At 43.7% G+C, this 16,398-nt stretch overlaps 1 protein-coding gene across 12 annotated transcripts in view; it reads right to left on the reverse strand.

The window, feature by feature from the left end:
- Positions 1–16,398, reverse strand: part of RPAP3 (RNA polymerase II associated protein 3) — a 167,157-nt gene that overhangs the window by 47,314 nt on the left and 103,445 nt on the right. For 9 of the 12 annotated variants that reach the window (XR_014804121.1, XR_014804117.1, XR_014804129.1 and 6 more), the window contains one exon: positions 12,649–14,524. The exons of the other annotated variants lie outside the window; for them this stretch is intronic. Coding sequence is in view for 3 of the 9 variants with exons in the window: in XM_084957282.1 (XP_084813408.1) it covers positions 14,457–14,524 (68 nt within the window). In the remaining 6 variants the exon portion in view is untranslated. Of the gene's footprint in view, positions 1–12,648; positions 14,525–16,398 lie in introns of those variants that run through there. 12 annotated transcript variants of the gene reach the window in all.

A 16,398-nucleotide genomic window follows, 5' to 3' on the forward strand; every position in this document is an offset into this window, starting at 1 on the left:
CCAACTTCATCTAGAACCCTCGCTCCCTCCCTCCTTCCCTCCTCCCACCTGTGTGTGTGTGTGTGTGTGTGTGTGTGTGTGTGTGTGTTTTCCTGGTGTCGATGCCATTCTTCAGCCAGTTTGGCCCTCGTGATTCTGAAATGGCTGCAGCAGCTCCTGTGCCAAATGCCTCCTCTTACACATCTAGTAAAAGAGGGAGACGATGGGAGCAAAAAGCTACTTCAAAAATCTCCCACAGAAGAAGCCAGAATTTGCAGCAAATGTCTCCTCTTGTCTCACTGTTTGTGATTGGCTATGTTGAGCTCTACCCTGAACCACTCATCAGAGCCAGGGGTACAGAATATATCTATTGGCTTCAGTTCACCCCTAGAACTAGGGAAGAAAGAGCCCTCTCCCAACTTCATGGCTGAGCATAGAGAAGAGAGATTGATATTCCAAAAGGAAATCGAGGTCATGCAGGTGGGCATGGAGACAGCCAACAGATGTCCCTTAGAGAGGTACATTTGCCTGGCAGATTTTGCAGGAGACAAACGTGGGCTGCCAGTGCCCACTATGGACTGTCCTGCTGATGGTCCCCAGATGCTATTGTTGATCTGAAACATACATGGCCAAGTATTTCTCTGAAAAGAAAAGGTTTGGAGGGATGATAAGAGAATTATAATTCAGGCTCTGCAACCATGGTGAGCCACAGGCAAGTCCTGTCACAACAGAAGGACAAACTTATAAAGAAGAAGGGGGGGGGCATTATGGTAAACAAAGTAAACAAATACAAAAGACCATGGCTTTTCATTGGCTGAGTCCTTGACAGAAGGGAGAGGAGTCTCTTCCTCCTATTGGGCTCTGCTAATGTCCCAGGACATGAGAGCTCCCTCTTCTGGTCTCCTGAATTATTTAATTGAGGTTCCTATTTATTAAAATTTTTAATGCTATTTGAGCCTGAAAAATTTAGTGTGGGAAAAGTATTCCGTTGGGAAAATGGGATGAATTCGGGTTGAGAATGCTGTGAAGATGAAGTAAGGTCGTTACAAAGTAAGTGTTAGGAGATGCAGAAAACAGAGAACTTGAGAGGTGCTTCAAGAGAGAGCGAAAGCCCAAGGTGAGAGAGAAGGCCACTAAATCCATCATTTGCTGTTGGGCTTTCACTTCCAGAGCACTTTTCCCTTGAGTCTTGAAAAAATAATGTTTTGCTTGACAATTTTTTTTTCTTTTTAGGGCCACACCCAAGGCACATGGAAGTTCCCAGGCTAGGAGTGGAATCAGACCTGTAGCGGCCACCTACACTCCAGCCACAGCACTGCCAGATCCAAACAGCCTTTGCAACCTGCACCACAGCTCACGGCAACACCGGATCCTTAACCCCCTGAGCGATACCTGGGATCAAACCTAATCCTCATGGATACTAATCAGGTTCTTAACCCCCGAGCCACAGCGAGAACTCCCACTTGACAGTTTTAAACTCTCTGTCTTTTACAATTCTGCCTAATTTTCTCCAAGCTTCTTATAAACATTAATATATGATTAGAGCTCTGGGTGGTGTGCTGTGAGGTATTGTGACACTGGACGTAGAAACAGCAGTAAGAGGAAAAGCTGTGATTTATTGAGTATTTACCAAGTGCCAGAACTGCTGTTTGTACTTCACCTGCAGTAATTCACAACCACCCAACCAAGGCAGGCTATATTTTTAGCATCATCATCCCTATTCTACAAATGAGGAAACTGATATACAAGAGGTTAGGTAATACATCCAACTCCAGAGTTTGCACTTTTTTTTTTTTTTTTTTTTTTCTTTTTACAGCCTCATCTGCAGCATATGGAAGTTCCCGGGCTAGGAGTCAAATCGGAGCTGCATCTGAAGCCTCCACCACAGCCACAGCAACACTGAATATGAGCCACATCTGCGACCTATGCTGCAGCTTGTGGCAATGCTGGATTCTTAACCCACTGATTGAGGCCAAGGATCAAACCCACATCCTCGCAGAGACTATTTTAGGTTCTTAACCCACTGAGCCACAACGGGAACTCCCAAAATGTACGCTCTTAATCACTGTGGTTGGCCACCGTGAGGTGATACAGGTCAAACCAAACCTCCTTCCAGCCCACCAAGAGAATTCCAGACTGTAGCAGGTGGGCAGGGCCAGCACTAGTGTAGACCAACCTTGTGCCTCCACAACATTTAGAGTTAATATCTCCTTCAGCTTTGTTCCCTAGCTTCCTTACTTGCTTCACCCAGATCATGGCCCTTCTTTTTGTTTTTTTTTTTTTTGTCTTTTTTTTTTTCTTTTTAGAGCCGCTCCTGCAGCACATGGAGGTTCCCAGGCTAGGGGGTCTAATCGGAGCTGTAGCCACTGGCCTACGCCACAGCCACAGCAACAAGGGATCCAAGCCACGTCTACGACCTACACTCCAGCTCACGGCCACGCCGGATCCTCAACCCACTGAGCAAGGCCAGGGATCGAACCCGCAACCTTATGGTTCCTAGTCGGATTTGTTAGCCACTGCGCCACAATGGGAACTCTGATCCTGGCCCTTCTGACAGCAAAAAAAGGAGTAGGCCACAGGAAACCAAAAGCAGTGGTGCCAACCCATGACTCAGCACTGGCTATCACTGCATAACCCTGGAACAAGCATATGACAAGATCCTCCTTTATTCCAAATACACCAGAGGAAGGCATTATTTAAAGGGAAAGAAAAGCTGACACGGGCTACATATAAATAAGCTGAGATTCCTTCCTTGGAAGATCAAAGAAGGCATCCTACAGGAGAGGATGTAGGAGCGAAGTCTTGAGGAATTAGACTTTATTTTCAGGAAGATCATCAATTCTTTACTTTATCAATGCTTAGCTCCCTGGAGGAATAGCCGCTCAAATGCTTTTGGAATTAGATTGTATATAAATTATAATTACCTTTCACTTTCTGCAGGCATGGAGGTACCATTGCCAATATAAACTGGGGTTAATTACCAATAATTTGAGTCACAAATTAGAGTAAATCCTGCTCTAAACTCTAGAAATTTTCAAATTTCCTATACAAAAATGTGCAGAAAGAATCTGCAGAAAGGCATTATATTTTGTTTGTTTATAAACTGTCCCCTCATCATCTTTTCTCACATGCGTTTGATGGCTCTTCTCAGTTGAATTCAGTGATTCGACTGGACCTTACAAAAGAATAATTTGTTCACATAAAGCAGCTGGAAGCTTATTTGAGGAATAAATGCAGCCTTTGAAAGAACATAGTGGGAAGAATAAACCAAATATCAGGGCCTATGAAGGACATTTGTCTTTTATAAAATGCCAAAGTCGTTTTTGGCGTGGTGATTTCATGCTGTACTTCAAGCAGCTTACTTTGAGGGAACAAACAAGAATCAAAATACAATTATGGCACATGAAGCAGAAAGAGCAACACAAAAAGACGGGGAAAATATTGTCCCTATAACATTCAACAGTTCGTATATTTGAGTTATAGGCCCATCAGACAGCTTTTAACAGCCTCAAAACTGACTCTAAACCTCCATGAAGCTTTCAGGAATATAAAAATCTCAAATTTCTTTTTTTTGTGCTGTCAGAGAAGTAGAAAAAGCATGAAAGTAAAGCCCCCCAGTGGGCAGCAGTGGCCAAGGGGGTGAAGCCCTGGATTCAGAAACTGGCTTCATTGGTCACTGGCTGTGTGACCTGGGCTGAGTTACTTAACTTCCTTTGGCGTCAATTTTCTCATCTCTAAAATGGGGATGATATATTAAGTGAAGTAAGTAAGACAGAGAAAGACAAATATCCTGGAGTTCCCAATGTGGCTCAGTGGGTTAAGAACCTGACATAATGTCTATGTGGTTGTGGGTTCGATCCCTGGCCTCCATCAGTGAGTTAAGGATCCAATGTTGCCGCAAGCTGCAGCATCGGTCGCAGATGTAGCTCAGATCCAATGTTGCTGCCACTGTGGCATAGGGCCTGCCGCTGCAGCTCCAATTTGACCCCTAGCCCAGGAACTTCCATATGCTGCAGGTGTGGCCCTATAAAAGAAAAAAAAAAATCCTATGATATCACTTCCATGTGGAATCTTTTAAAAAATGATGCAAAAGAACTTATTTACAAAACAGAAACTGACTCACAGACGTAAAAAACAAATTTATGGTTACCAAAAAAAAAAAAAAAAAAAAGTAGGGGGGATAGATTAGGATTTGGGGATGAACATACACACACTACTATGTATAAAACAGATAAACAACAAGGACCTACTGCAGAGCACAGAGAACACTATTCAATGTCTTGTGATAACCTATAATGGAAAAGAATCTGAAAAAAGAACATATATATATAACTGAATCACATTGTTGTACACTTGAAACGAACACAACATTGTAAATTAGCTATACTTCAATAAAAATAAATAAATAAATAAAATGGGGATGAGAACATCATCAGTCTCATGGCATGTTCATGGATTAAATAAGGTAATATCTATAAAGTGCTTAGAATAGTGTCTGAATATGATAAATGCTCGATAAATGCTCAATAAATGCTAACTTTTGGGATTATTATTTTACTCATGAAAAGTAAAAAAATTTCAACATCTTTAGTTTTAAAAATTGAGAAATCCAGTGAAGAGTAGTACTACATGACCAGTTTCTTTGCTATTTAAGCTCCTTGAGGCATTCATGATCATCCCCAAGGCACTTCTGTCTTAGATATGAAATCACCAGACCCTCTGTGGGTCCCAGATCCTTTGCCTTTTGGTCCCTTTATGCTATGTGCTCACCACTGTGCATAATGTATCTGAATTTTTCCTACCTTCGTTTACTAGTAATTTATGTATACAGGCTGCCTTGCTATGTTGCATATTATCTAAAGGCTTTTATAGATAATCATAAGTTTCTGAATCTGTTTTAGTGGCAGGAAGTTGCTACCTAATGTTACCAATGTCCTCAGTTTCTCAAATTATGCACTGCAGATTTGACTAGAGCGAAAGACAAGAAATAATCTAAATGTCATGCTTAAATACATGATGGTACATATGATGGAATACAATGCCGCTAACAAGACCAGTGAAGACCTTGCTTTGTATACCTTACGCATTAGAACCAAGGCGTAGTTTAAGTACAAAGATCAGATGCCTAACGATGTGTATATGCAGCCATTTGGGAAGAAAGGCAAGGGGATCTCAGACACACACACACACACAACTGGGCTGCCCAGGACAATTTGGAGGGAACACTTCTCACTTCAGACCCTTTTGACTTTTGACTTTTGCACCATGCAAACGTATTATCTATTTTAAAAAAATATTTTTTCCATGGCATGTAGAAGTTCCTAGGCCAGGGATGGAAGCTGCACCACAGCAGTGACAAGGTGGGATCCCCAACCCACTGAGCCACCAGGGAACTCCAGTATTAGTCATTTTAAAAATATATGTTGAAATAAATAACAGTTAGTGCTTTACTTTAGCATTAAGAAATGGAAAGTTTCCAGAGAAGGGATTATATCACAGGCAATGACAAATGGGCTCAGGCACAAGCTCCAGAAGCATGAAAGATGGAACAGCAGAGAAGAATGAGGGGGTGGGTGGGGTCAGTTTCGAAGGGAGCGTGCACACCTGAGTGGATGAAGGAGGCACTGAGCGGAGCATCTGCAGTGACAGCGTACCAATTTGGAGTATTCTGTTACTTTTAAATACTAAAATACTGGGCATTTTGCTATTAAATTTTTTTTTTGGTCTGGATTTCCCACTGTGGCACGGTGGGTTAAAGGATCCAGTGTTGCTGCAGCTGCAGCGTAGCTCCCAGCTGTGGCTCGGATTCATTCCCTGGAGGGAGAACTGCCATATGCAGTGGGTGCAGCCATAAAAAATTAAATAGAAATTGTTTTAGTCATTGACAGATTGCTGTACCCAAAGAGTTAGAGGCAGGGTTTTTTGTTTGTTTGTTTGTCTGTTTCTAAAGCATTCTGACCACACCGCTCCCCTGGTGAAAACCCTCCCAAGGTATTTTATTGTACTGTGATTAGTATAATTCTTATTTCTTGCTTTTTCAATGAGGTTGAGAATATTTTCTTCAGTTTATTAGTCATTTCTGTTCTCCTCCAAACAAGTTTCGACCCCAACCTGCCTTTATACCTCCTACCAGGGTCATCTGAGAAACGGGGTGCAGGCAGGCTGGAGGTGGAGGGCACTACCCCACAGCCAAGGTTCTCAAAGTGTGGCCCCTCATTTGAATAAGAACTTTTCTTGAATGGTCCCCTCCAAGTAATGGATTTTTGGGCTGTGACTGAAGAGAGTCCCAGTCTGACTCACTGGAGGATGTCCCAGGGATTCCTGCCTGCAAACACCAATCCAGAGCAGAGAGATGACAGAGGGAGCTTCACCTCTGCCGTGACCTCCACCCCCAGGCCAGGGCTCTGAGCCAAGGCACCCACTCAAGCTTCTACTCACTGCACAAGCACTCAGCCTCAGCGCCAGGAGCCCCACGTGGACCCACCTCCTGGCCCTTTTCCCATCCAATGGCATAACTCACCTGCCTCTGTTCCTTCTTGATACCTTAACTGCAGCTATAGGTTAATGTGCTTGACCTGGCAAGAGACCTATTTACATTTTAACATGACAGCAACAGCTTAACCCAAATGAATTATCGTCGCAGTAATAATAATAACCACTATTTAATAAGCGGCTAGCATACGCTAAGTACTTTCAAGACATTATCTTAATCACATTAAGACCTGGAGTTAGGTTATCATTTTCTCAATTTTATACTTGAGGAAAATGAAGAGAAGAGAGCCAAGATATTTGTGCAAGGTCACACAGCTGGTGGCACAGGGAGTCACTGGTGCCCTAAACGGTGCCATCTCACTGCCTTTTCACCTCCGCAGGACGTGACGGAGGCAAAAGCTTCCTACAACCCCAAGGAACAAAACACTTGGACTTAAAGGCCTGAATTCTAATATTTGCATCTGTCTATTTTTTTTTTTTAATCTTTGCTAAATTTCAACCTTTCTGGCCTTGATTTTCCCAGCTGAAAATTAGGATGGTGACATCTGTTTACCTTAAAGGATCGGAGATACTCCAGTGAGATCAGAGGTAAAAGTGATTCATTAGCTGCAAACTCTACAGGAATGTAAGACATTTTTCTTTTTTCAGGGAACTAAGCTTGTAGGATCAGGGCTGCTCAACCATTTAATTTACCAAGTTTTGGAGCTCAAGATGCTGATTTTCAGGGGAAAAGCTTTTGTGATCTGATTTCCAATTTTCTGTGCTTTTCTCTTTTGACATGCGTAAATAGGACAGGGGATATTATAGCATTTCTTCTAACAGCAACAGCTCAGTTTATATGCTTTCCCTGAATTGTGCTCATATTGCACATCAACCAAAGACATCAAATTAAAGTATTTCTTGTGTCTTTTTTTCCTCCACTCGAATGGACCACAAAGCTGACATTTTTGTTCTGAATGAATTCAGAAATTGAAGAGAAAGAGGAATTCCCATTGTGGCTGAGCGGTAGCAAACCCAACTAGTATCCATGAGGACGAGGTTTCAATCCCTGGCCCTGCTCAGTGTGTTAAGGATCCAGTGTTGCCAAGAACTGTGGTGTAGGTCACAGATCTGGCCTGGATCCCGAGTTGCTGTGATTGTGGCACAGGCTGGCAGCTGCAGCTCCAATTGGACACCTGGCCTGGGAACTTCCATATGCCTTGGGTGTGGCCTCAAAAAGACAAGAAGACAACAGCAAAAAAACCAATCAATCAATGGAAAAATGGGCAAAAGACCTGAATAGACATTTCTCCAAAGAAGATATACAGATGGCCAACAAACACATGAAAAAATGCTCAACATCGCTGATTATAAGAGAAATGCAAATCAAAACTACCATGAGATATCACCTCACACCAGTCAGAATGGCCATCATTAATAAATCCACAAATAACAAGTGCTGGAGGGGCTGTGGAGAAAAGGGAACCCTCCTGCACTGTTGGTGGGAATGTAAACTGGTACAGCCACTATGGAGAACAGTTTGGAGATACCTTAGAAATCTATACATAGAACTTCCATATGACCCCGCAATCCCACTCTTGGGCATCTATCCGGACAAAACTCGACTTAAAAGAGACACATGCACCCGCATGTTCATTGCAGCACTATTCACAATATCCAGGATGTGGAAACAACCCAAATGTCCATCGACAGATGATTGGATTCGGAAGAAGTGGTATATATACACAATGGAATACTACTCAGCCATAAAAAAGAATGACATAATGCCATTTGCAGCAACATGGATGGACCTAGAGAATCTCATACTGAGTGAAATGCGTCAGAAAGACAAAGACAAATACCATATGATATCACTTATAACTGGAATCTAATATCCAGCACAAATGAACATCTCCTCAGAAAAGAAAATCATGGACTTGGAGAAGAGACTTGTGGCTGCCTGATGGGAGGGGGAGGGAGTGGGAGGGATCGGGAGCTTGGGCTTATCAGACAGAACTTAGAATAGATTTACAAGGAGATCCTGCTGAATAGCATTGAGAACTTTGTCTAGATACTCATGTTACAACAGAAGAAAGGGTGGGAGAAAAACTGTAATTGTAATGTATACATGTAAGGATAACCTGACCCCCTTGCTGTACAGTGGGAAAATAAAAAAAAAAAATTATAAAATAAATAAATAAATAAATAACAAAAAAAAACTTAAAAAAAAAGACAAGAAGAAAGAAAGAAAAGAAAAGAAAAAGAAAGAAAGAAAGAAAAGAAATTGAAGAGAAAGAGGAAAATAAGACTAGGCTACAAATCCACATTAATTAGGATTTTGATGACAGATAGATAGAGCTCCCCTCAAAAAGCACTGGACTCTCACCCTAACACTGGCCCCATAGTCTCCCTTTGGGAAGAGCTGTATAAGCAAGGATCTCATAAAAGTTAATATTCAAAACATATAAAGAACTTACACAACGCAATATTTTTTTTTTTTAATCTGATTTTAAAAATGAACAGAGGGGAGTTCCCGTCGTGGCGCAGTGGTTAACGAATCCGACTAGGAACCATGAGGTTGCGGGTTCGGTCCCTGCCCTTGCTCAGTGGGTTAACGATCAGGCGTTGCCGTGAGCTGTGGTGTAGGTTGCAGACGTGGCTCGGATCCCGCGTTGCTGTGGCTCTGGCGTAGGCCGGTGGCTACAGCTCCGATTGGACCCCTAGCCTGGGAACCTCCATATGCCGCGGGAGCGGCCCAAAGGAATAGCAAAAAGACAAAAAAAAAAAAAAAGAACAGAGGGAGTTCCCGTCTTGGCACAGCAGAAACGAATCCAACTAGGAACAATGAGGTTGCAGATTCAATCCCTAGCCTCTCTCAGTGGGTTAAGGATCCAGCTTTGCCATGAGCTGCGGCATAGGTCACAGACGCAGCTCGGATTTGGTGTTGCTGTGGCTCTGGCATAGGCCGGCAGCAACAGCTCCAATTTGACCCCTAGCCTGGGAACCTCCATATGCCACGGGTGTGACCCTAAAAAGACAAAAAACTAATACATAAATAAATTAAAGTAAAAACGAGCAGAGAACTTGAATTGGTATTTTCCCCAAAAAACAAAAGACATACAGATGACCAACAGGCACATGAAAAGATGTGTTCGGTATCACTAATCATCAGGGAACTGCAAATCGAAGCCACAATGAGATATCACTTCACACCTATCAGAATGGCCATCATCCAAAAGACAGCAAATTACAAATGTTGGCAAAAAAAAAAAATAATACTGTGGAGAAAAGGGAAACGTGCACAGCTGGTAGGGATGGAACCTGGCGCAGCCACGATGGGAAACAGTGTGCAGGTCCCTCAAAAAATTAAAGACAGAGCTGCTACGTGATCCAGCGATTCTATTCCTGAGGGTTTATCCAAAGAAAGTGAAAACGTCAGTTCCGAAAGTTATGTGCAGCCCCATGTCCATTGCACCATTATTTGCAATAGTGAAAATACGAAAGCAACATCAATGCCCATTGACAGATGGATGAATGGATAAAGAAGATGTCCTGCATATATTCAATGGACTGTATTAGCCACAAAAAAATGAAATCTTAACATTTGTGACAGCATGCATGGACCTGGAGGGTATTATGCTTAGTGAAATAATTATGATACCATACGATTTCACTTATATGCAGAATCTAAAAAGCAAAGCAGGAGTTCCTGTTGTGGCACAGTGGAAACAAATCCAACTAGGATCCATGAGGAGTCTATCCTCGCTCAGTGAGTTGGGGACCCAGCGTTGCCATGAGCTATGGGGTAGGTCACAGATGTGGCTTGGATATGGCATTGATGTGGCTGTGGGATAGGCTGGCAGGTACAGCTCCAATTCGCCCCCCAAGCCTGGGAATGTGTACGTGCTGCAGGTGTGGCCCTAAAAAAATATATATATATAAATAAAAAGCAAAACAAATGAATGTAGCAAAACAGAAACAGACTCATAGTCACAGAGAAAAAATTAGCGGTTGCCAGAGGGGAGAGGGGTGGGAAGGGGTGAAAAAAGTGAAGAGGATTAAGTACAAACTACCAATTATAAAATAAATAAGGAGTTCCTGTCATGGCCCAGTGGAAACTAATATGACTTGCATCCATGAGGATACAGGTTCGATCCCTGGCCTCTCTGAGTGGGTTAAGGATCTGGTGTTGGCTGTGAGCTGTGGTGTAGGCCAGCGGCTACAGCTCCTATTGGACCCCTAGCCTGGGAATCTCCATAAGCTGCTGGTGCGGCCCTCAAAAGACAAAGAAAACAAAAATAAAGTAAATAAGTCACAAAGGATAATAATATACAGCACAAGGAATACAGTCCATATTTTATAAGAATTCTATATGATATATAATCTATGAAAATGTCGAATTGCCATGTTGTACACTAATATAAAATTGTTAAGTCAACTATAATTTCATTAAAAATAAAAATACAAAGTTAAATTTGGAGTTCCTGTTTTGGTTCAGTGGTAACAAACTCAGCTAGTATCCATGAGGATGCAGGTTCAATCCCCGGCCCTACTCAGTGGGTTAAGGATCCAGCATTGCTGTGAGCTTTGGTATAGTTCGCAGATGCAGCTTGGCTGTGGCGTAGGCTGGCATCTAGCTCCAATTCGACCCCTAGCCTGAGAACTTCCATATGCCACACTAAAAATACAGAAAAGTAAATAAAATAGAGTAAAATTTTTTTAAAAAGAAGGGAAAACTACAGCCTCTCTGCTTCATGGACTGAGCAATCTTTTGAATCAAACAGAGGAAGCTCTATTTGGCCACTTTACTGGGTTTCCCAACCCTTTGCGGATAGGCTGATTTCCCTTATGATGGTTTGAGATGGTCCGAGCACCTGAGAGCACACGCTCATCTATTTAATGGGTCAGACTTCGCCTGCCCCTGGGGGAGGTTCTCCAGCACCAGCCTGCCCTGGTCTGCCGTCTGCTCTCCCTGGCTCATCTCCAGCAGCTGCAATCCTGGGCTGAGTTTTATTAAACTCCCAGCCAGATGCTTATCCCTTTCAATTTCTAAAAGCCACATGTTTACTCCACTTAGGTGAGAAGCCAGACAGCTTGAGCCTGACCTTGTCTTCCCTGTAAGCACCCTCGTGTGGGCTCTAGAGATTGGGGGTCTCCCTCTGTCCCGGCAGAGCAGCAGCAGCAGTATTAACAATAATAACAAGAATTATAATGCACACAGGGGGAGTTCCTGTCTTGGAAATGAATCTGACTAGCATCCATGAGAACCCAGGTTCGATCCCTGGCCTTGATCAGTGGGTTAAGGATCTGGTGCTGCCGTGAGCTGTGGTGTAGGCCAGCAGCTGCAGCTCCAATTCAACCCCTAGCCTGGGAACCTCTATATGCCTCCAGTTTAGCCCTAAAAAGACAAAATAATAATAATGCTCACAGGGGACTATATTCAATATCCTGAGATAAACCATAAAGGAAAAGAATATTAAAAAGAATATATATATATAGGAGTTCCTGTCATGGCTCAGTGGTAACAAACCCAACTAGTATCCATGAGGACGCAGGTTCCATCCCTGGCCTCCTCACTCAGTGGGTTAAGGATCCGGCATTGCTGTGAGCTGTGGTGTAGGTCACAGATGCGGCTTGGATCTGGCATTGCTGTGGCTGTAATTTAGGCTGGCATCTGCAGCTCTGATTCAACCCCTAACCTGGGAACTTCCATATGTCGTGGATGTGGCCCTAAGACAAATATATATACATACACACACACACACACACACACACACATACACACACACACACACACACACATTCTTGTATGTATATGTATACATATATGTATAACTGAATCACTTTGCTTTATAGCAGAAATTAACACAACATTGTAAATCAACTGTACTTCAATTAAAAAATATAATGATGATGATGCATACTTATTAAGTACTTACTACTTGCCAGGTACAGATTAAATATTTTTATTCACTATCTCAATGTATTAATCCCGACGACATCCCTATGAGACAGATGCTATTATTATCCTAATTTTCTAGAGGAGGAACCCAAAGCTTGACGAAGGTAGGTAACTTGCTTAATGCTACACAGAAAATAACTGGTAAAGATGGAATTTAAAGCATCATGTGACCATATATTTAACAACTTCCACTACTGTTATTTCTCCCAGACCATGGAAACAGAAACCTCTCTAGGTACATGAGCAAAGAGAGATTTATTACTCTTTTGTGCATTATCATGGGCTTACAAAACTACTAGGATTAGGTACTTACAACCATTTGCTTACAAAATCATGTGAATTTTGTGCATGCAAACCTGCTGAAGACCTGGAAAGGCAAAAGTCAGGGGGCTGCCAATAAAGTTACTTTGATCATGTGACCACAAGCTAAGACTCAGAGTTTTGGTTTTTTGGTTTTTCCCTTTTTTTTTAGAATGCCGCCTGCAGCATATGGACGTTCCCAGGTTAGGGGTCAAATCAGAGCTGCAACTGCTGACCTACGCCACAGCCAGAGCAACAGCCCAGTCCGCATCTGCAACCTACACCAAAGCTTGCACCAACGCCAGATCCTTAACCCACTGAACAAAGGCAGGTATCGAACCCGAATCATGGATACCAGGCAGGTCCTTAACCAGCTGAGCCACAATGGGAACTCTAAGACCCTTAGTTTAAGAAGCAGTTTTTGCCAAAGAAAGATCAGAAATCTTCGAGGCCACTACTGAAATCAACATTGCTACCAAGCCCCAAAGCCAGTGACAGGTGAGGGATGCCGAGTCTGGCTAGACACTGAAAATGCTCATTCACTGAAGCTCATGTGTCAGCCGCCACTAGTGCTGGAGGATGAATGGCTTCCTCTTCATTTTGCCTCCCAAACGTCAATTCATTGGCCCCAGTCTAAAGCATATCCAGACCCCTGCTGAGTAGCGAGTCTGGGAAATGCAGTTCCTCACAGGAGGAAGAATAGAAGGGAGTGGAGATATTGCCAGATGGCAAGTGTACTGAAAGAAATATCCAACCCTTCTCGAGAGGATCGCTTCTGTCTTTGGACTCACTCTCTCTCTCTCTCTCTCTCTCTCTCTCTCTCTCTCTCTCTCTCTCTCAGATCTCTGGCTCTAGGAAAAGCAAGCCTCAGCATGTGATGGTCAGAACCAGTTGGTGCTAAGGAAAAAAGAAGCAAGATGATGCACAGAGAGGAGCAGAGGAGGAGGAAGGTCCTGGGTCCTGGGACTTCGAGGACATCCAGAATCCTCGTGCTTGCATCCCTGAACATTCAGAATCCTAGTGCTCTGCATTCTGAGGGGCACCGGTCGCATGACCTACGGAAGACTGGGCAGTGCCCATGAGGCCTGCTGCATGGCTGAGTCCTTCACCATCTGTAGAGACCCGGGCGCAGAATCCATACTGCTTGAGGTAGCGTGAGTGAGGCTGCGCTCTTGCAACCACACAGCGTAACTATGCCCACTCGGCTGACATGACTGCCCATTCTTTGTTATGTATTCAGGAGAGCCTCTCAGCCCTCAGTGGTCTGGCTGCCAGAAAATCCTATACTTGGAACATTCTTCCTGTGCTGCTGGCACAAAGCAGGAGGCCCTCTTTGGAAGAGCTGGCCCAGCCTCTTCAGGGCTCCACTCCCGAGGTGGCAACTGTCTCTGCAGGTAAAAGATTTACCTCCCCCAAGTGAGAGCTGGTGACCTCTGCAACCCAGAAGAGCATAGAGGCCACACCTCCGTGATGACACTCAGCTTCCTTTATACTGAAAGCTCACATTTGTATAAAAGTGACCTTGATCAAAATCTGGACAACTGCACATCGGCTTCCTGAAAGCTTCGCCAGTGCACGGGCCCTGGTAATCTTCGACTTGTAAGGAATCTGGTGTTTGTCCTGTAAACACGTCCAGAGCACAGCCTAGATGCCCATATGGCTTTTCTTCATCTCAGGTACCTCAGCGTCACCTTTGCGCTCATCCTTCCTTCCAGGCTCTCAGTAAGCACCGTGCATGCTGTTGTTATGACAACTGCTCTACAGAAGTTCCTGACGCACGACCCACGGGAAGAGAAATGCTGTGAAAACCACCTGCAGACGAGGGGGTGAAAACAAAAATGGGGAAAGAAGGAAAGAGGCATAAGAAGACAGAAGGGGAAGAAAAGGTAGGTGTCCCAGCCTGAACCGAGTTCCCCAAGAGCAACTTCCAGCCCGCCCCAGGGCCACCTGCCTCAGCTGGGACATTTTTCACAAAGGTCCCCGTTTGCCAGGGTTATTACAGGCTCTGCTCTTCACTGATCAGGGAAAAAATAGCCACGATATGAGTCCTGTCGCCTTGTTGTCCTGTCATACCGTTTCCCTGATATTCCTAAGAAATAGGTCCAGATAAGGAGAGGGAGGGATTCGGATTCCGGGGGAAGGAGGGGAGATGCTGGGTACATTCTAGCCTGTAGTCCCAAGAGGAAGCTGGGCTTGTCAAAGACACCACTTGACCAGGGAATTCAGATGAGCGTGGAAGGACTGAGGGGACAGTCTGTATGGGGTCTGGTGGCAAAAATGGTCTCAAATACTGCCTAAGATTGTTCTCTTTCAGTTTTGCAGCTGCCTGTGTCAGCTTGGAGAGAGTGGGTGCTTCATCTTGGAAACTGTCTATTTTTGTAATTATACTGTGTTTTCAGTATATTAATTTTGTTTTCCACATGTTCAACTTATTCATCTGGTTATAAATTTGCCAATCAAGAAATACGTATAATTTTTTTTTTTTTTTGTCTTTTTGCCATTTCTTGGGCCGCTCTCGCGGCATATGGGAGGTTCCCAGGCTAGGGGTCTAACTGGAGCTGTAGCCACCGGCCTACGCCAGAGCCACAGCAACGCGGGATCCGAGCCGCATCTGCAACCTACACCACAGCTCACGGCAACGCCGGATCGTTAACCCACTGAGCAAGGGCAGGGACCGAACCCGCAACCTCATGGTTCCTAGTCGGATTCGTTAACCACTGCGCCACGACGGGAACTCCCCCTGCGCCACGACGGGAACTCCCCAGAAATACGTATAATTTTAAACACCTCCCTTTACAAGTAAGACCTTTACAAGTAAGAGGAGATGATATTGAAGGGATACAGTGGCCAAACTGAAAGAGCTCCCAATAGCCAAGCTGGAACCATCGGAGCAACAAAAGAAAGGCAATAACAGAATTCAATAATAATCCAAAGCATAAAAGTATTCCTGTGTCCATACTGATATAAATCAATGATTGAATAAATAATTAATTTTAAGGATAAAGGGAAAATCTTCCTTACAAAATTGCAACTAATGTATGTAGACACTGCTCCCTCCAGAAAGTAGAGCTTAATTCCCCTCTCCACGAGTGTGGACTGGACTTCACGACTCACTTCCAAAGAATGGCGTGGAAAGGGTTACATCGTACCATTTTACTAGAGAAACCTGGAAGACCAAGGGGTCAAGGGGGGATGTCATGTCGCCCTCAGGTACCCCCCTCCTCCTCGTGATGTGATGAGGAGGGCACTTCGCTTTTGTGGCATTCTTCCCCCACACAGGAACTTCGATCCATCCATAAAGAAGCCATCAGACAAATTCAAATTGGGCTCATTCTGCAAAATATCTGACCAATACTCCTCAAAGCGGTCAAGGGCATGAAAAGCAAAGGAAATCTGAGACATTGTCACAGACTCAAGGAGACTAAGGAGACATCCTGACGAACTTCAGCGGGGTTTCTGGCATTGAGTCTTGGAACAAACAGGCAGAAAAGAAAAGAAAAAAGAGGGGAATTTAGTGTAAAAACTGTGGAGCTCCAAATAAGTCTGAAATTTAGTTAATAGTAATGTGTCAGTGTGAATTTCCTGGTTTTGACAAGTATACTACAGTATTTAAGATGCTAATATTAGAAGATATTGAATGAGCTATAAACAAGAACTCTGCACTATCTTTGTAAATTTCCTCTAAG

The sequence above is a fragment of the Sus scrofa genome, chromosome 5 (assembly GCF_054392235.1).
Source record: "Sus scrofa isolate SSC_HxYL_T2T_F1_AM1 chromosome 5, Sscrofa_HxYL_maternal_Yorkshire_Landrace_v2.0, whole genome shotgun sequence".
NCBI classification, from domain to species: domain Eukaryota; kingdom Metazoa; phylum Chordata; class Mammalia; order Artiodactyla; family Suidae; genus Sus; species Sus scrofa.